The 19,753-nt window shown below is 43.9% G+C and overlaps 2 protein-coding genes across 2 annotated transcripts; both read left to right on the forward strand.

Moving 5' to 3' along the window:
* The first annotated feature begins 233 nt into the window (after positions 1 to 233).
* Positions 234 to 5,987, forward strand: LOC102690701 (coagulation factor VII-like). Its single transcript, XM_015364471.2, has 8 exons — positions 234 to 367; positions 895 to 1,058; positions 1,283 to 1,307; positions 2,393 to 2,506; positions 2,679 to 2,819; positions 3,200 to 3,288; positions 4,572 to 4,692; positions 5,263 to 5,987. The coding sequence occupies exons 1-8, from the start codon at positions 283 to 285 to the stop codon at positions 5,802 to 5,804; spliced, it is 1,281 nt and encodes a 426-aa protein (XP_015219957.1). The 5' UTR covers positions 234 to 282; the 3' UTR covers positions 5,805 to 5,987.
* Positions 5,988 to 6,085: 98 nt separating this feature from the next.
* Positions 6,086 to 17,876, forward strand: LOC102690902 (coagulation factor VII). The gene is made up of 9 exons (XM_015364470.2): positions 6,086 to 7,126; positions 7,268 to 7,439; positions 9,434 to 9,609; positions 10,885 to 10,909; positions 11,331 to 11,444; positions 12,903 to 13,040; positions 13,603 to 13,730; positions 14,755 to 14,875; positions 15,050 to 17,876. The coding sequence occupies exons 1-9, from the start codon at positions 7,121 to 7,123 to the stop codon at positions 15,619 to 15,621; spliced, it is 1,452 nt and encodes a 483-aa protein (XP_015219956.2). The 5' UTR covers positions 6,086 to 7,120; the 3' UTR covers positions 15,622 to 17,876.
* Positions 17,877 to 19,753: the final 1,877 nt, after the last annotated feature.

Raw genomic sequence — 19,753 nt, forward strand, 5'->3', positions numbered from 1 at the left:
CATCTTCTGAAGTGAGCAGTTCGCTGCTAGCTAGTGTTCTTTCAGTTCTTTTTCAAGCCCAGAGGTGTATATGAACTGTGTTAAACTGTCTTAATCAATTGTGTGTGTCGGGATACAATACAGTCATACTGTATGTGTGTTCTGATCTCTTTATTTTAAAATAGGATTTGAAATACAGCGTAGAAAACTCACGAGCACACAAATCACATACGTAGACCACCACCTGCTGTGTTAGGACTAGGAGGTGAACTTTAGTCAGAGTGCCGCTGTTCAGCTTGTGGAATGGAGTCTCATCTGTGGAAAGTCCTGATATTAAGTTTCTTTCTACATTTCATTATCACCAGGTTCTGCTGTGGTTATCCGAATGGTGAGTCTACTTTCTCATTTACTTTCAAAAAGGGTTAGAGAAGATCCATTGTTTTCTATAATACACTAGTATCATTTCCTATACTTTCCGGATATCCCAGAAGTTGGAATAGAAAACCTGTGCCCCCCTACCACACTCACACAAAAACATTGGCAACATCTTATTTGTTTGGTCATTTATTTTTTAAAATATTGGTATAGATGAGTTTTTAACATATAGAACAAGTTTTTCTATTTCCTGCGAATCCATAAGTAGAATAAGCTGACACATAAAGAGAAATGATCCAGTGTAGAGAAAATGAAAGAATGCAGTGAGTTGATCTGGTTGTTTTTGTAAAGATGTTCACAGAAACCTGCACTGCACTGAAGATGCAGACATTAAAAAGAAATTGGAAAATTCTTCTATGTTTAATAAAACATACCTGTTCATGACATGCTTTTTATAATCCTAACATTTTTGAAGATACAGAAAGATTATATTTTTAATACAGCTTTCCAGTTGTAACTCAAATGGCTTTTCCCTCCCAGTTTTCCTACAGAAAGACGAAGCAAACCGAGTCCTTCTGTACAGGCAGAGACGTGCCAATTCGCTGATGGAGGAGCTGAAGCTGGGAGACTTGGAGAGAGAGTGCCTGGAAGAAAAATGTTCCTACGAGGAGGCGAAAGAGATATTTTCCTTTCACGAAAATTTTGTAAGTTGTCTGCTTTCCGTCTGCTCTTATAGTGCTGTTTATAGTGCTGTGTTATGGGGTTACGCTTGTGTGACGGGAAGATTGGAACACTGTGATATTGTGTATGAAAGCGTGTGCTCTTGGATTGCCCTGACACCATCATGACTTCTTCCCTCAGGTCAACCACACTGACAGGTAATGGCAGTACTCCTCTGTAACCGGATCTTCTTAATTTTTATTTACAGATACAGTTCTGGAGAACGTACGCAGGTATGTTTCCAGACCAGACCGATGATGTGAAAAAGGTCTATTTTAGATGCCTTCAGGTCAATATACTGTATATGTACCGTATAAGTATGGTGTTTGAAAATCTCAATAGATTTCATATCCTGCACAGTGAGACTGTTAATATAGAGTACATGATATATGAAACTCACTGATATAATTACTTAAGATAACCAGGTTTTCATGCTAACAGATAATTGATATTCTCGGGACAGAACTTGAAAACTGTGTTTTAAAACAGATTTACTTCTAATGTCCTGCAAGAAACTATACTATCCCTGTAGAAGCGTGCTAAGCTTTAGGTGAGGTAATGTACAAAAATACATTACAAAGAAACACTACAAAGAAATCAGGGGCTCTGGCTCAATGGGTGCTTTCAAGTCAAACTTTTTTGTGATTTGTGATTTTTTAGTGATTGTTTTATCATCTGTAGCTCCTTTGTTTTCTTGTATTTATAGTTTTCCTTAATTTATTTAAATATTGCATTCATTCGTTGATTTTGAAAGAGCTACAGTATACTCACTAAAGTTTAATCTTATGTTTATATTTTCAAACGATTTACGATATAGTCTCTCCTAATACATAAATATACTTTTCAATTGCAGGCAGTAAGCATTCAAGGTAATCTGTGTACCATGTTCAGATTAGAAACTGGTTAATATAAACAATAGAGGCAAAGATAAAGAGGCAAATTCTCAGATTGGACTGGGACAACAGCTCTTCCTAATTAAGATCAGTGACCTTGATTCTGGTATAGTTAGCAAACATGACAATTTCCTGCTTAATTGATTCCTGGCTTAAACTAATGTCCTACACTGACAGGCTAAGACTCAAATACATGGGGCACATGCTTTCAACAAGTTAAAAGAAATCAAAGAAGCGGAATACCCCACTTCCAAAAATGCGAAAATAAGAAATACTGTTAAAAAAATACAGACGTGAAAAATCTCTGCACTTTCCAGAGGTTTTGAGATTTAAATGTAAAGTACACCCCCTAAAGATCTGCAGGAGCAAAAACTTCAGCATAAGTCCTCTACGTTGTACTGACGCATCTCTGTTCTGCCTTTCAGAAGAGAATGAGTGTAACTCTACACCGTGTCAAAATGGAGCCACCTGTGTTGACCATGTCAAGTCTTATGTTTGTCTCTGTCCCTCGGGATATGAGGGGAGGGACTGTGAGATTGGTAAGGGGAAGACCAACGTTTTATAACTTAGCCTCTTGGAATTAATTACTTTTCTAATTCACATTAAGAAGGGGAATGGTTTGCTGTTTACTGTATTTCCCACTGAAAACTGGAATCAGGAGGTTCATTTTCCTGACGTTTCACAAGTCTGCTTTTGCTTTCTCCCTCCTAGAGTTTAGGAATGACTTGGGCTGCATTTATATGAACGGTGGCTGTGAGCACTTCTGTGTTGAAGTGCCTGGATCCCCTCACCATTGTGAATGTGCCCCAGGTTATTCTCTGGACAAGGACAACACATCTTGTATTCCACAAGGTGCGTCTTTATTTTCTGTTGCCGATAAACACTACCAATAGTGTTTCTAGCCATGTTGACAAACCTTTTATTAACCTTAATTTTTGTATCGGACTATAAATAAATGCATAAATAAAATATTAACTCACAGATTTGTTTATGCAGAAATATCAGAGCCACATCTTGGAAACATACGGTAGTAGCTTATATCAATTGCATTGAGCCTTGTCTCTGGGTGACTGTTCTGTTATAATCGATTGTACTGCAAGGTCAAATTAATAAGTGCACAACTCCCCAACCATACCTCACTTTGTCAGAGCGTGTTCTAAAGACTGGAGGAGCTGGAGAGAGACAACATACACCCCATTGTTGAGTACAAATTCTTCTTTCGCCTCGCACAGTGAAGTTCCCCTGTGGCAGGGTGGAAAACCACTTCAGACCGAGGATAGTCAGAGGGACTGTGTGTCCCAAAGGAGAGTGTCCCTGGCAGGTAGGTACTGCTCGACTGAGGGCCAGCTCGAGGAAAAACGCGTTCACACTCCCGGCTTATCACATGAAGTAGAAAAGAAGGCCCGATTTCAATTGTATTGCCTTTTTACAAGAAGACAAATTGGGATTGCTTATGGGTTTAACTTTTACACCTACTGTACACAATTTACAACCTCTTATGGGTCACAGCCAGCAGCTACATCAACCCGGAAGTCGCCACTGGCAGCCCACTGGAGCTCAGCAGGTGTGAGCCTGGCCAGTACCTGGATGGGAGACCTCCTGGGAAAGCTCAGGTTGCTGCTGGAAGAGGTGTTAGTGGGGCCAGCAGGGGGCGCTCATCCTGCGGTCTGTGTGGGTCCTAATGCCCCACTGTAATGACAGGGTCACTATACTGTAAAAAGGTGCTGTCCGAAGGACGAGACATAAAACCAAGGTCCCGACTCTCCGTGGTCATTAAAAATCCCAGTGTTACTCAAGAAGAATAGGGGTCTTAATCCTGGTGTTCTGGCCACATTTTTCCCCTGCCCTTTTCCAGTCATGACCTCCTAATAACCCCCCTCTCTGAACTGGCTTCACCACTCTGTTCTCCTGCCCACTGAGAGCTGGGGTGTGGGGAGTGTACTGGCACATCATCCAGGTGTGGCTGCACACTGGTAGCGGTGGAGGGGAGTCCCCATGACCTGTAGAGACTGGAGTGTCTAGAAAAGTGCTCTTTAAGTGTAAAGATGATTTATTGCTCATGACTCACTCAGCTCCCGTGTCAGACGAGGGGGATGGGGACCCACAAACAAGCTCCTCTGACACATCTCACCCCCATTCGGCTTCAGTGCGCCACAGTGCTGTGCGCGAGGCGTGGAGGAGCTGCATGTCTCCCCCTGAGCTGCCCCACGGCTGCTGGTGTTCAGCAGGTCTCTGGAGTGGCACCAAAATGTGCCAAGCGCCCTTGCTGACTCCAGCCCACCCGGCCGCTGTGCTCAGACGGCAACATCACCAGGGAGTCCTCGTCAGCGTCTACTACTGATGTGACCCTGGCTCTGGCCACTACACTGTAGCCTTTAGAAATAAGCAGTTTCAAACTCTGATGTCTTAATCATTCCTAGTAGTTAATCCTGAGGCTAGTTGAGGAGTACGCTCTGGCACTGAACACCTGAGTTCAGTTAGTCAGCGGACTTGTCAACCGATTTTCAGTTACCCGGTTCAGGGGAAGTTTTCATTAGAGGTTTGATGTCTGTATCAGTGCATGAAGCCGCAGCTTGCATGCTGACTGCCTCCCTTTTTCTGTAGGCTCTTCTGGAGAATGGAGGGGCTTACCTGTGTGGTGGGATTATCATAGACGTCCAGTGGGTCCTCACTGCTGCTCACTGTGTGTACGGCATCCCTGTGTCAAAACTGAAGGTCATTCTCGGTGTGTGTTAACCTCCTTGTCGATTCTTTATTGTAGGTATGTAGCCCACAGCCAACAGCTTTATCACATAGACAGCACAGATATCACCCTCGGAGCTGGCAGCCCCACTGAAGCTGAGCAGGTGTGAGCCTGGCCAGTTCCTGGATGGGAGACCTCCTGGGAAAGCTAAGGTTGCTGCTGGAAGAGGGGTGTTACCCTGGTGTCCTGGTCAAATTCCCTCTGGCCTTTACCAATCATGGCCTTCCAATAATCCCCATCTATGAATTGGATTCATCACTCTGCTCTCCTCCCCCGTAATGGCGCACTATGGCTGCCGTCACATCGTCTACAGTAGGTGGGGCTGCACACCTAGTGTGGTGGAGGGCAGTCCCCATGACCTGTAAAGAGCTTTGGGTGGAGTGTCCAGAAAAGAGCAGTAGAAGTGAAGAATAATTGTTATTAATTACTGTGAACACACAAACCTCTGCTGTGCTTCCTCATAGATTAGGAGAATTAGCTTTGTTAGGTCTGCATACAACACAAATCCACTTCCCACCTGTTCCTGCTCATTCCACCTTCTGTCTGCGAAAGGGGAGCACATACGAGATACACATGAAGGCACGGAGGTGATGAGGGGGGTGCAGCAGAAAATCATCCACGGCGGCTACAACACCAGCTCGGCCGACAACGACATCGCGCTGCTGAGGCTGGACGGGGGCCTGACGTACTCGCCGGACGTGATCCCCGTCTGCCTGCCGCGGCGGCGGTTCGCCCTGACGGAGCTGGCCTCCGTGCGGCTCTCCACGGTGAGCGGCTGGGGGAAGCTCTCTCAGGCCGGGCCCACGGCCAACGTGCTGCAGCGCCTCCAGGTGCCGCGGGTCAGGAGCCAGGAGTGCAGGTCCAAGACGAGGATGGCCATCACGAGGAACATGATCTGCGCCGGCTACTTCGGGGGCGAGCAGGACTCCTGCAAGGGGGACAGCGGGGGGCCCCTGGTCACCAGATACAAGAACACCACCTTCCTGACGGGCATCGTCAGCTGGGGGAAGGGCTGCGCGCAGCCTGGCTACTATGGGATTTACACCAGGGTGTCCAACTACCTGGACTGGCTGGAAAAGACCATGTCCACTTAACAGGGACAGCGGGCAGGTGGAAAGCTCCTCCTCACCACCTGGTGGTTGATGAGAAGAAAAGCATGTGATCAAAAGCCTGTTTCCCACACGCCTGCCTTATCTTTCTCTGTGAGCTGCACTACAAGTGCACATCTTACAGCGGGGCCAGGAAATACTTTAACAAGTAAACTGAATTAATTCTCATTGCCTTGGCTCAAACTGTTTCCTTTGTACCCTACATTTATCCGGAAAGGAAATTTTGGTACGCCTCAAAACACACTTTAAAATTTGAGGTGTGCGTTAGCCGGGACGAAACCAAATTTCTGCGATGAGTTTTGGCTAAAAAGTGATTTAGTTTTAAGTTTACTACAAATACACATACAATATGGAACAGATTAACAGAGGCAGTGCAAGGAGATCATGTTCCCCAGTTCAGTCTGCTCATGTGAGGATTATGCTTACATTTTTCAAGCACGACCCTTATTAAAGTCTGACCACTTCTGGACATTTAAGCATAGCATAGGAGGTCATCTAATATTTTTAAGTTTGTTAGGGCGATGTCTGATTTCATGCAAGTGAACTGTATCCTACCATTAACGGGTTTTAAGGAGCTCTTATTTTTTAAAACCGAAATGCCTTCTGACTTTTTGTCATTGATTTTTTTATCAAAAATCTCATTTTCAGAACAATCATATTTTAACCTAATGGATAATGTACACTATAAAACAAAGAAAAGAATGTGGACCATCAATGCAATAGTAACATTTACATTTCATTTCTATATAAACAAAAACATTGTTTCAAATTCAAGAAAAAAAGTTGTATTATGGAAAAGCAGGAATATCTTATCTCTTCATCAACTGTTTTGTTGATCTCCTCTATACTTCCTGTTTGCTCCATATAAACACTATACAACTAAGGAGCCTCACAGAGGCCTCTCTTCATTCAGACTGCTTTGCTTGCCTCACAACAGACATTTCTGCTCTGGAATTGTATTCCCTGTTGTACTCTGCACTGAGGCTTCAGACTAATTCTGTACTTTGAAAATGGTTTAGTCAGGCTTACATAGCCTGTAAGATCTTTTTTTTTCCACCTCTGTATATTACTCTACAAAAAGGTCTGATACTACATGTAAACTCTCTGTTACACTAATTATGTGGCAGTGCAAACCAGTCCAGGCACGACGTCAGTGCTGTGGTTATGTAGTCAGAATGCTAGTGAGAGAGGGGGCCTTTCACTGGCACAGGAGACAGGCTGAGGCGGGGTCATGCAGCACTTAGAGCTCTGAGGATCTTGCGATCGGGAGTCCCAGACAAGAACCTGCTGTACTTAGCTTGATGCAGGTACTTCACATGCTGCTGTGTATAGATATATAAAAAAGATCTTCACTGTTCATGCAAATTTGCTCTCAACTGACTTTGCCGGTTAAATAAAGGATTGAAAAAAAAAAGATTTGCAGCCTGTGCTCCCTTTATCTTGCTTAGCAAGCACAGTGCTGTGGCAGGGGACAGCAGCGATGGCAGTGCATGAAACCAGCAGTGGCAGAAGAATTTTGGACATCTGAGGAGAGTCTGGCATTCAGAAGCAAACGATTCAGCATGCTGTTCCAACTCCTCTGCCTTGTCTCAGCAGTTCTCTGCTCTTTTTCGGCAACAGGTATGGCTTATTGGTATCTTGGGGGACCGTTCAATAGTTTAGCCATTGAAAGCTCTCACTTTGGAAGAAATGCTGACAACAAGGGAGTGCTCTGAACAGCATTGTGATGATGTTGTACTGTATAACTGCTGGCTGCACTAACATTTACAGTAGTTCAGGTGGGGAGCTGCGTCAGCATGCGTAGGCTGCAAAGAGGCAAGTAATACTGTAGGTTTATTCCATGCTGAAAAAAAAGAAGAAATAAAACACAACGTTTCGGCCGTGGAGCCTTCTTGCTCACACCTGAAGAAGTGTCACACAGCTGAAGAAGGCTCCACGGCCGAAACGTTGTGTTTTCTTTCTTCTTTTTTTTCAGCATGGAATAAACCTATTACTGTTTCCCTAACATTTACAGTACTCATAGGCTGAATTGTTCAGAAGACAGTGAGATATTGAAGCCTCATTTGTCACAAAGGTGTACATTTTTTAGAATTTCAGTCACTAATTACAATATCGGCTTTAAAACGCACTTATATTTCAGCCTTTCCTTTGATTTAAATGACTGAATTAATAAATTCCATGTTGTTGTCTTTACCTTGTTTTTAAAATGATTAATATTAACTTCACAGCTTACATTAATGTTTAATAATTATGAATGTATTTGTTTCTTGAGGTAATCTTCACAAAAAATAGGTTTGCTTTTTTAAAGAAGTGCCTCATTAAAGAAGAGGGGCTATAGTTCTGTGAAGTACTACCGTAGTTAGAATATTATTTGTACTGTAGGTTTCTTAGCATGCTGTTGGAAAACTGGTTTTCGTCATGCGTTTCACCTGCCTTCTCTTCAGACAATATGAAAAGAGAAAAATATAACTGCAAATCAAGAATCATGACTTAACTCAATGCCAGGGAGAGACAAAGTGGCATTATGATGAAACTGTGGTTTCTTGAGAGTGAATGAAGAGTAAAGTGGTTTTAGTTTGACGGAACAGTGTATCAACAAAAAAAGTCATCAGCTTGAAACGGTGGACAATTTACAAAGCCAGAATTTCAGAAAGAGCCAGGCCAGTTCCAAGTTACGAAACAGAATTCCGGTCATGTTGCCTCACAAGCTAATACTGTAGATGCTACTGCAATAATAACGAGAACTAAGTGTATTGCTATGACTTGCTATGTGACTGACTTGCTATGTGTTCGTCAGATCCCCATTTTTAAATACTTTAAATTTGTATTAAGCATAGAGTCAGTGGGTGATACCCATGTCAGATGGCAAGTTGGTGTGACCCATTGGACCTGCTGCCTCACAGCTCTTGGCTCCTGGATTTGATTCTGCCCTGCGATGCCTTACGTGTGGAGCTTGAATGTTTTTCCATTAGCATGGGGGCCATCTTTCACCCTCTGCTTTAGTTAGCACCTACTATCCAAAAATGTGGTGTCTAGGCTGATTGTCCTCCATGAATCATTAATTGTGTGTGTGAGAGTGGCTGAATGCGTGTGCTCTGCAGTGAATTAGTGTCCCATCATGCCTTGGTGCCATGAATGCCATTGTTCGACAGCTGAGGCTCGGGCTTACCGTGACCCTGTATGGGACTGAGCAGTTACCAAACCCGGGTGGATGGACTCATAATAATATCAAGGCAGTTACAACCAGAGCCAAGTTTCCTGCTTCCCAATCTAGTGCATTACTGCAGCTTCTCTCAAGTGGCAGTGTGTTTGCCTACTGTATGTCATAATCATCAACGCCTGAAACATGAAATCGTTTTCAACACTGAATTAACAACGCTACCTTATTTTCCACAGCTAGGAAATGTAATAAGTAAACGTTGAGGTGGTGTTATCCTAGTGAGGTTCGAGACTGTGTGTTAGAAGTGGAGCAGTGCTTCTGGTTGTTTTAATTAAGCTGTGGCCAGGCCCCATGGACAGCAATTCCTCCTCTTGTTGTGCGGCTTAGCGCTGGGACGGCAGTCCCTCCCCGTTTAGCTGGCGCGCCTCAGATGTGTCCCCTCCCGCCTGCACAGTTCCCTCTGCGGTGCTCGTGAGCAGAGACGAGGCTCACGGCGTCCTGCGGCGGCGCCCGCGGGCCAACGCGGGCTGGCTCGAGGAGCTGAAGATGGGGAACCTGGAGCGGGAGTGCATGGAAGAGAAGTGCTCCTACGAGGAGGCCAGAGAGGTGTACGAGCACGACGAGGCCACGGTAAGACACGGCTGCAGGTGCAAAGTGTGATGGGGTGGGTATCCGTGAGTACTGGGCCGGGTTCTGAAATATGGATTTTCATGCGGGATGCATACTCCATGTCACCGAGAGGTTTCCCTCTGCTTGGCTGGCCTCATGTCCTGCCAGCACATCAGGAGAACTAAGCAGAGGGAAAGCCGCCGTTCGGATGAGATGTAAAACCGAGGTCCTGACTCTCTGTGGTCATTAAAAATCCCAGAGCGTTTCTTGAAAAGAGTAGGGGTGTAACCCCGGTGTCCTGGCCAAATTTCCCATTGGCCCTAACCAATCATGGCCTCCTAATAATCCCCATCTCTGATCTGGCTTCATCACTCTGCTCTCCTCCACACTGAGAGCTGGTGTGTGGGGAGAGGACTGGAGCTTCATCCAGGTGGGGCTGCACACTGGTGGTGGTGGAGGGGATCCCCATTACCTGGAAAGAGCTTTGAGTGGAGTGTCCAGAAAAGCGCTATATAAGTGTAAGGAATAATAATAATTATTATTATTATTATTATTATTATTATTATTATTAAAGCTCGTAGTTACACAGTTCCCTCCAGCTGTTAGGCATGACCTTGCACAGGACACCACTGATACGGCCTTAAAAACTGAACAGCTGTTTGGATTGCTGTCATTACACGCCTGCTGCTTTCTAACAGGGCCTTTTTTCCTGGCACTTTTAATTCAATCCAATTTCTTTTTATATAGCGCCTTTCACAACAAGGTGGCTCCAAGGCGCTTAACAATGCAAGTAACCATACATGTTGTGAATAAAGAACATAAAAGACCAGAAGACAACGGAGGAGAGGAACCACAAACTCCCTCGTAAGGAGAAGAAAGGTCCAAGGTCAACTGGCTGCTCAACCCCTTTGGGCATGCTAACATTATATCATTTAAAAAAAAGGAAATAAATGAATGAGGGGTGACTTTCTGAGGGGTGAAACAGGGAGTTAATGTTCTGTTTCCCAAGGAAAAAAAACTCATTTCGCACATTCATTTCATAGCATTACCTCTTCTGGTGAGTAAAAGCCGAACTAGTTTTGCTGAAAGGCCTCCGCTCCATTTGGCCCTTTCTGAAAATCACCTGAGATGAAGTGTCCGAGCCTGTGAGGAGAATTCTGCTCAGGAAAAACTGTTTAGCCTTAGGAACCGTGTCTACGCTGGTTAGTGATACCCTCGGTCAATAAGTGATCAGCAGTTGTTGATCGCATTTCTTATCCGTTTAATGGAATTAAAACTCTTTGTTTGTTTCCACAGAATGAGTTTTGGACAAACTACAATGGTAAGTAATGACGTAAGGCAAGTGAAATGAACTAGATGAATGGGTTCCCTGAGCCAACACGAATGTCAAACGAAGTGATTGAGTGTTTTAGGGTCACTCATGCCTTTCATTGATGGCAGTACATCTGTACTGCCCCTTGTTTGGGTAGCTATGCCTGCAGGATGGCGATATTTATCTACGGGTCATGCAAAGCCCCCACTAGTGTCCAAAAGCACTTAACAGTTTTGAAGGGGAAATAATCCAATGACTTGGAAAGCAAAAATTAAAAGGAAGATGGTGATGGAATTATAGGTTGAAAACTACTTTCGAGTTTCAAACTTTGTGAGTGGATGTTTGTGTGAATGTTATTTGCTGACGTCATGAAGAATTGTCCAGGTTCTCAGACTCTTTATGTTCTTTATGTTTCCTCGAATTCTGACAGTTGAAAAGCGCTGTGAATCAAATCCATGTCAGAACAACGGAACCTGTGTGAATTCTCAAGATGCATACACTTGCTTCTGTCCTGAAGGCTTCAATGGGAGGAATTGCGAAGAAGGTAAACTCACCCCTGCCTGCTCCTGGGGTTTTTTCAGGATAAAGGTGATTGGGTCACAATGTCCCTCTGCAATGTGTTTTTTAAAAAAGGGAAAAGTGCAAAGTACATACTGGAGGCACCCAGCTGATACCTGTTCCTGTGAATAAGCTTGAATGAGCATTAGGTTGTATAAGCACATGTTAAGGATCCCCAAAACCTAAGACTCTGATACAATATATCAAAATGCTTGTACTGGCGAATTTCTTCGTTTCACATCTGAGTTTTAACACTTATGCACTCTAATTTCTTTTTGTTCAGCTGAAATTTTGTGTTTTCTTTTTCGACTTTTCAGTTTGGAATGAGCCTTTACTTGTTCCTATGCACACATAAAATATATGCTCGTAAGGGACATTCAAAAGATTGTTTTGTAACTTAGGAATCGAGAAACAAGATAACAGTAGTTTCTCAACTTAAAGTAAGGTAAGCACCTTCCACAGTCATACACTTGACTTTCCTCGCCTTTCAACTGCCATTTTCCCATTAAAGAATCCTTCAAACTTCTCCTTTAACACAAACTATGCATGTAAAAAAACACACAATACCCAGGCCCAAGTCTGAGCTACAGAGCTGATGAATCACCTGCACACTGACAGTGGTGAATTATGTGCATCTCTGTGCTTGGAAACTAACACATTATAGTGCCAAAGGGAGCACCGTGTGTCAATACCCTCTGTCTGCCCTTTTCACAAACGAATTCATGTAGCTATGTCTCCAGGACAGATTGAAATTGGTTAATAATATTTTAGATATTTAACTTATTAGCAGAACCCCTTTTGAATCCCAGAAAATGCTGGCCAAAATCTGGCCAACTGAGTCCTTGGTGTGGCATGTCTTTGGGGATAGAGATTTTGAGTGCTGCCCCTGCATTGATTCAGCCTTGATCTCCAGGCATCGTTTGTAAACCTGTTTCTCCTGTTGCCAATAGCCAGACATGGTCCACACACTGGGTCAGTGCTCAAGCGTCATTTTTTCAGGATTCCAGTCTCTGTCAGATGTCATATAAACTCATCTATCCACAGTCACAGTTTCAATATAATCCCTAAACGTTTCAACGGGTTCATGCGATGTGATAATAACCAAAATCAGGTCTTCAGGAGTTAAATTCCATCTGTCTGTGGCCTGGACTTTTCTGCCAATGAGAGTACAGTAGATGGAGGCAGACAGACAGCAGGTTTGACTACATTTAGAAATCTGCGCACACCTGTGGAAATACAGTAGGTAAGAGTTGACACTAGGCCCACACGTCCTGTTGCTGTCTCAAGGGTTTGCACTAAAAACCATCTATCCTGGAAGAAATGGAATGACATACTAGGAAACAGTTTTTTTTTGTTTCTCTGATGGCCCTAAATAGGACAGGGAACCGACAAGAACCCACAGCTGTATCTCCCCAGCTCTCTGCCCTGTCTTCTATCTCCATAGCAATTGAAGACACCCTCAAATGTCTTTACCTGAACGGAGGGTGTGAGCACTTCTGTAACGACACCGGGGGCCAGAGGAGCTGTGAGTGTGCGCAGGGCTACGCTCTCGGCGAGGACGGAGAGACGTGCGAGCCCCAGGGTGGGTACAGAGCCCTTTTGACAACTGGACTATGAAAGAAAAACCCGTAATAAACTTAGACAGACAGAGATGATTGTTGACGTGAATGGGGTAGTGCACTGGTTCAAGACTGTAGACCAGCACATTTTAAACTCTCAGCTGTTTTTTTGCTTTAGGCAGGGGAGTTGTTTTAGAGAGATACTGCAATTAATTCAGTTTTTTTTTCAAAAGAGGGTCAAAACACCCACCTGCTGTGTAAGACTTGAATTATCCAACACCGCGGGGATAAAGGATATGGAATACAAATCAAACGAAACCTCAAGGATAAAGAATCTTCTTTACGTCAGCAAAAAACAGTCACTGCCTTGCAAAGATGCAATGAGTTGATTGCATTATTAAATTAATTTCATTTCTATGCTAGGTCCAGTTTGGTGAATGTGTTTAGTTAACTGGATAGATACAATGCTGGGGATATTTATAATAAATTGTGGATATTTTCTGCAGTACATTCAAACTTGTTTTTATAACTCAGAGATCATACCGGAGTCACGGCTCCATGTGCCTTTCCTTCTCTGCCACACAGATCTGTACCCCTGTGGTAAAATCCCCATTCTAAAGGAGGACCAGTCTGCAAAGACGGACAAGTCTAGTGACTCACGTGGCAGGATTGTTGGTGGAACAGAATGTCCTAAAGGCCACTGTCCTTGGCAGGTATAGAAAACCGGCCCTGCACGAACCTTACTCATCATTAGCAGAATGCCACGTGTTCCAGATAAAAGTCGTAAAAATATATTTTAAAATATATTGTAACGCTTACGGCCGACAGGCACTGTGTAAGAGCCGGCGTACCAGAGCAGGTGACATCACCGCCCTTCCCTGTGATAGCAGGACCACAGCTACTGGGCTGCAGAGAGATCTCTCTTTAGCTCAACGGGGCTAGGTCGCTGCAGAGAGACGCGGGAGTCCCGGGTTCGAGCCTCAGTCGGGATGGGGCCGACCTGATGCGGCAAGGGAGCCCGCCTGAGCCCCCGTTGCGTTACAATATATATATATATTTTAAAAACATTAAATATATAACAAGAAAAGTTATAGATCAGATGAGGCTATCCTGATCATCTTGCCCGTTTGGTCACGTCAACTTGGAGCCTAATTCTGGAAGTATGAGGAACGGGGGGGGATCAGACTCTGCAGAGAGGTCAGTCCGTTGTAGGGCATGCACACAGAAGCACACAGTTAACCCAGCCAATGTGTTTTTGGAAGTAGAGAGGAAACAGGAACATCCAAAGAAAACCCACGCAAACACAGGAAGAGCATGCAGAATCTACACAGAGTTCCTAGAGCTCTGTCAGCAGCAGCCCTATGGATGTAGGTCTATTTAAGTATCATTGGCTTGTTAGAATTAGTGAACCCTGGGGCTTCTGTGACCTTGTATGTTAGTAGTCTTCTATTCAGTACTCTGCTGTAGGAGCTCTGGAGCCTTTCATGAGAAAGCAAGAGAAGGGCTCGATCCAGCTTGCTTTGGAATAACTCATGCATGTTCTTCAAAACACACGGGTGTCGTAACAAAAGGCAGGCACAAATGACATCTGGTATTTTTACATGAGGAAGAATTAAAAGGGAAAAAATTAAAGTGGAGCATTGAAGAAACAGAAGGTATATATATTTTTTTATTTTGCACTTAGGTTTTAACAAAAAACACCATTGTATAAAAAAGAGGCTTTACTCTCTGTTCCAGGTGCTCTTGGAATATAATAAGAAACCATTCTGCGGAGGAGTGATACTGACACCATACTGGGTCATCACTGCCTCTCACTGCCTGGAGAAGCTGAAGGCGGCGTATCTCAAAGTTGTCGCAGGTATTGCATGAAAACAGAACAGGCGCTTCTGGCACAGCCATCAGCTGCTCTCTGGTAGAGTGCGGCCCTCAGCATGTATTGAACTCTATAACAAGGGCCAGTGACTCTTGTTTTTAGAAATTCTAGCAAAGTCCCTCATTTCTGTTTTGTTTTTTTGCTTGGTCTTATGAAAAGGTGAACACAACATTGACAAGAAGGAGGGCACAGAGCAGACCATCCAGGTGGCAAAGGTCATCATGCACAAGAAGTACAGGGTACAGAACACGGACAACGACATCGCCCTGCTGAAGCTGCAGGAGCCCATCGTCTACTCCGCCTACGCCGTGCCCATCTGCCTGCCCCAGAAGGAGCTCTCCGAGCGGGATCTAGCGGCCATCCGCTTCTCCACCGTCAGCGGCTGGGGCCAGATGAGCGAGAACGGCCCCATTTCTCCCATCCTCCAGATGCTGGAGGTGCCCAGGCAGAGGTCTCAGGACTGCAGGGAGCAGAGTAAGATCAACATCACCGACAACATGTTCTGCGCCGGCTACTTTGATGGCAAACAGGACTCCTGCAAGGGCGACAGTGGGGGGCCCCTGGTCACCAGGTACAAGAACACCTGGTTCCTGACGGGCATCGTCAGCTGGGGGAAGGGCTGTGCACGGCCTGGCTACTATGGGATTTACACCAGGGTGTCCAACTACCTGGACTGGATTCAGCAGAACATAGCCACACAAAGCCTCAAGGGCAATGCTACTGTCATCTGAAGAGCTCACTGCTACTGTCATCTGAAGAGCTCACTGCTACTGTCATCTGAAGAGCTAACTGCTACTGTCATCTGAAGAGCTCACTGCTACTGTCATCTGAATGAAGAGCTCACTGCTACTGTCATCTGAAGAGCTCACTGCTACTGTCATCTGAATGAAGAGCTCACTGCTACTGTCATCTGAATGAAGAGCTCACTGCTACTGTCATCTGAAGAGCTCACTGCTACTGTCATCTGAATAAAGAGCTCACTGCTCCTGTCATCTGAAGAGCTCACTGCTACTGTCATCTGAATGAAGAGCTCACTGCTACTGTCATCTGAAGAGCTCACTGCTACTGTCATCTGAATGAAGAACTCACTGCTCCTGTCATCTGAAGAGCTCACTGCTACTGTCATCTGAATGAAGAGCTCACTGCTACTGTCATCTGAAGAGCTCACTGCTACTGTCATCTGAATGAAGAGCTCACTGCTACTGTCATCTGAATGAAGAGCTCACTGCTACTGTCATCTGAAGAGCTCACTGCTACTGTCATCTGAATGAAGAGCTCACTGCTACTGTGTTCTGAATGAAGAGCTCACTGCTACTGTCATCTGAAGAGCTCACTGCTACTGTCATCTGAATGAAGAGCTCACTGCTACTGTGTTCTGAATGAAGAGCTCACTGCTACTGTCATCTGAAGAGCTCACTGCTACTGTCATCTGAATGAAGAGCTCACTGCTACTGTCATCTGAAGAGCTCACTGCTACTGTCATCTGAATGAAGAGCTCACTGCTCCTGTCATCTGAATGAAGAGCTCACTGCTACTGTCATCTGAAGAGCTTACTGCTACTGTCATCTGAATGAAGAGCTCACTGCTACTGTCATCTGAATGAAGAGCTCACTGCTACTGTCATCTGAAGAGCTCACTGCTACTGTCATCTGAATGAACAGCTCACTGCTACTGTCATCTGAAGAGCTCACTGCTACTGTCATCTGAAGAGCTCACTGCTACTGTCATCTGAATGAACAGCTCACTGCTACTGTCATCTGAAGAGCTCATTGCTACTGTCATCTGAATGAAGAGCTCACTGCTACTGTCATCTGTAGAGCCCATTGCAACTGTAATCTAAAGACCTCGAGTTTTGCTTTATTTTCTGAAAACAAAGGGTCAAAAAGAAATTGTAGATTTGTTTCAAAAACACTTCCTTCTTAAAACATTTAATATGCTTTGGGGAGCATTGCTGTTTCCCATACATATACAGTAGATGTAGGTGTAGGTGTAGGTGTATGATATTCCTACACACTTCAGCTCTCTAAATTATCACATTGGTTACTGTCAGAAGCAAGCAGACATACAGTACAGAAGCAATAAAAAGGATAAAAAAGTTTACATTGTAAAGAGTGTAAGATACAAACTACTGTATAACTTCTGTATATGGCATGCGATTTCTGTCTTCTTATTTCAAAAGGATAGACATAATCCAGTGCAAAATCCACAACACCTATCATTTGAGGGCTTAAAGGAATGAGTAATGTAGACAGGTTGAAGGAAATAACTTTTTGACCTTCAAGATATTTTAGTCTAAGATGTTTAAGTGGCGATTTCCAAAACTCTAAAGTGAATAAATAAGGTTGACCCCCATAGTTGTGTACAATGTAGGTTCAGTAAAGAAAACAAGAAGGAAACTTGTTAAAACACTGATGCCAGAGCACAGCATTTATTTTAAAGAGAATTTTCAAGGAACATATTACCAACACATAGAGGTAACTTTCACAACCAACACTGTTATGTTGTTATAATTGTTTTCTGTTAATTTCTTTAGACTTCACGTGTACCTATGTATTATGTAGGATACTTTATACTAATCAAACCCTTTGTATAAATGGTATGAAGGATGTATTAAATACAGGAAATTTGATCCATTACAGCTAGATTAGGTCATGCTGTACCATTACTCAGACTAGTTACAGTAATAAAAACCTAATTAACTACTGATTCCTAATTACATGTTACTAATGAACATATGCAACACTGGGGAGGGGTTCTAAACCAACACATAGGAACAACACTACCAGAAAACCAAATCTGAGCTCAAAACATTTCTTCAAAACCAGTAAAACAATTTTGTAGGAAGACAGTGAAAAACTGATTAACATATAGATTAAAGTCAGTAGTTTGGTTATGGGGATTGTTCCCTCTGTGATTCCATAGAGGTACAAGCTAATTTTCTAACTGGTTTATACAGGTCGCCAAATAAAGTTTTTTTCAGCAGTCACAGTTTGTAAAATCTGTTTTCTGATCTTTCTTCTGGGGTTGTAGAGATTATCGACTCCTGCAAAAGCAAACTATACCAGGATTTCACAACTGAACTGGAAATCACAAAGGTTGTACATATCTGTTTATACTATAGTTAACCATTTGCAGAAGCAAATGGTTCAAACAATTATTTGTTTGATTAACTTTAGTGTCACAGATGGATAGAGACTTTTTTTTAAATAACCTTTAATAATCCGTTCTTCTCCGAAATCATAAGCCATGATTTAATACAACTGTATCAGTACTTTAAACATTGCATGTGGCATTTTCAATTAAGGTGAGTATTAACCTCCCTCCCCCTCACATTTCCTCCAGAGGCCTGTTGCAGACAATGCAATAATTCCATATATTCAAGTATTTGAAGAAGTAAAGTTGTGTGCTTCGCTCTTTCTTTCTACTTTTCAGGGTGGAAGTGACATCTACTGTACAGTATGTATTCCTTAAAAGCTCGCCAAACTGGCCTATTTCCCAGCTCTATCACAGACAGACAATCATACCTGTTACTCCGTCATAATTGCTGTGACTCTATAAAGGACTGTAAGAACTCATTCACTTATTCTGTGTTGCTTAAGGGAGGCTGTCACTTCCTCTTGTCAGACCAAGGGATGAATGGAACATGAGAGTGTTCTGAATTAGCACACCCCCTTGACTATAGTCCGGAGTGGTGCAGTGGCTCTGTGGCTCAGGATCTGCCCCTGTGGCTGGAGAGTTGCTGGTTCAAATCCTGTGGCTGGCAGAGGAATCCTACTCTGTTGGGCTCCTGAGCAAGGCCCTTCACCCCAGCTGCTCTAGGGGCACTGTATAAATGGCTGACCCTGTGCTCTGACCCCAAACTTTTCTCCCTGTCTGTGTGTCTCATGGAGAGCAAGCTGGGGTATGTGAAAAGACAAATTCCTAATACAAGAAACTATATAGGGCCAATAAAGTGATCTCTTATCTTAGTCTGCACTGGTAAGCCAAATGTAGACATTGTTGCCAAGGTGCTAAAAAGGAAAAAAAAAACATGGATAACTTTATTTCTGAACAAACTTAACCATCCCTCTGGTCCCGTTAATGTTAGTATTTCAAAGTGCAAGTATAGTTTCCCCTCACACTGGTGAGTGAGTAATTTAATATTGGTTCAGAATTTAAGGACATTGCAGTCAAATTATTTGCACAGGCGCTCCATGCCTTCCTGCTAGACACTGTACACTCTTCACTGATCACCATGATCGTCAATCCTGTAGCAAATGCTCAGGCCTCTGACGTTTCAGCTGAAAAGTGAAACGTGCAGAGACAATTAATCTCTCGATGTCTTGGTAATGTAGCAATTAACAGAGGCATTCCTGTCCCATGCAATGTCACAGGGCTCCCACCCTGAACATATCCCAGAGTATTGTGCTCCAGGCCATGGATAAAATACTGTAACGCATACGGCCATCAGGGTGTGTAAGAGCCGGCTTACCAGAGCGTTGACGTTGCCGCCCTTCCCTGTGATAGCAGGACCACAGCCCCTGGGCTGTGGAGAGATCTCTCTTTGGCTCACCAGGCTGGGTCCCTGCTGAGTGACATGGGAGTCCTGGGGTCAAGCCCCTGATGGTGGGGGGCTGACCTAATGCGGCATGGGCGCCCGCCTGAATCCCTGTTGTGTTACAATACTAAACCACTGGCCGTGTCGATAGGCAATAATGAACATTTTGTATCGACTCAGATCCTGAATACAAAGACTTCTACCAAGCAAATGAGCAAGATGGGTGAAAGGGTCTCTTGTCAGTTCTAGCTTTGTTTACGTTCCTATGTTGCTGCTTATACTGCTGAAGTACTGCTGGGATAGGAAGCACTGATTTTCCAATATAT

Source organism: Lepisosteus oculatus, chromosome 15 (genome assembly GCF_040954835.1).
Source record: "Lepisosteus oculatus isolate fLepOcu1 chromosome 15, fLepOcu1.hap2, whole genome shotgun sequence".
Classification (NCBI taxonomy): domain Eukaryota; kingdom Metazoa; phylum Chordata; class Actinopteri; order Semionotiformes; family Lepisosteidae; genus Lepisosteus; species Lepisosteus oculatus.

Coding starts and splice junctions, on each gene's coding strand:
- LOC102690902 (XM_015364470.2), top strand. Junction 11,445..12,902: donor TGGGAGGAATTGCGAAGAAG/GTAAACTCACCC, acceptor CTATCTCCATAG/CAATTGAAGACACCCTCAAA. Junction 13,041..13,602: donor AGAGACGTGCGAGCCCCAGG/GTGGGTACAGAG, acceptor TCTGCCACACAG/ATCTGTACCCCTGTGGTAAA.
- LOC102690701 (XM_015364471.2), top strand. CDS start 283: ATGGAGTCTCATCTGTGGAAAGTCCTGATATTAAGTTTCTTTCTACAT. Junction 1,059..1,282: donor TTTCCTTTCACGAAAATTTT/GTAAGTTGTCTG, acceptor TTTTATTTACAG/ATACAGTTCTGGAGAACGTA. Junction 2,507..2,678: donor GGGGAGGGACTGTGAGATTG/GTAAGGGGAAGA, acceptor TCTCCCTCCTAG/AGTTTAGGAATGACTTGGGC.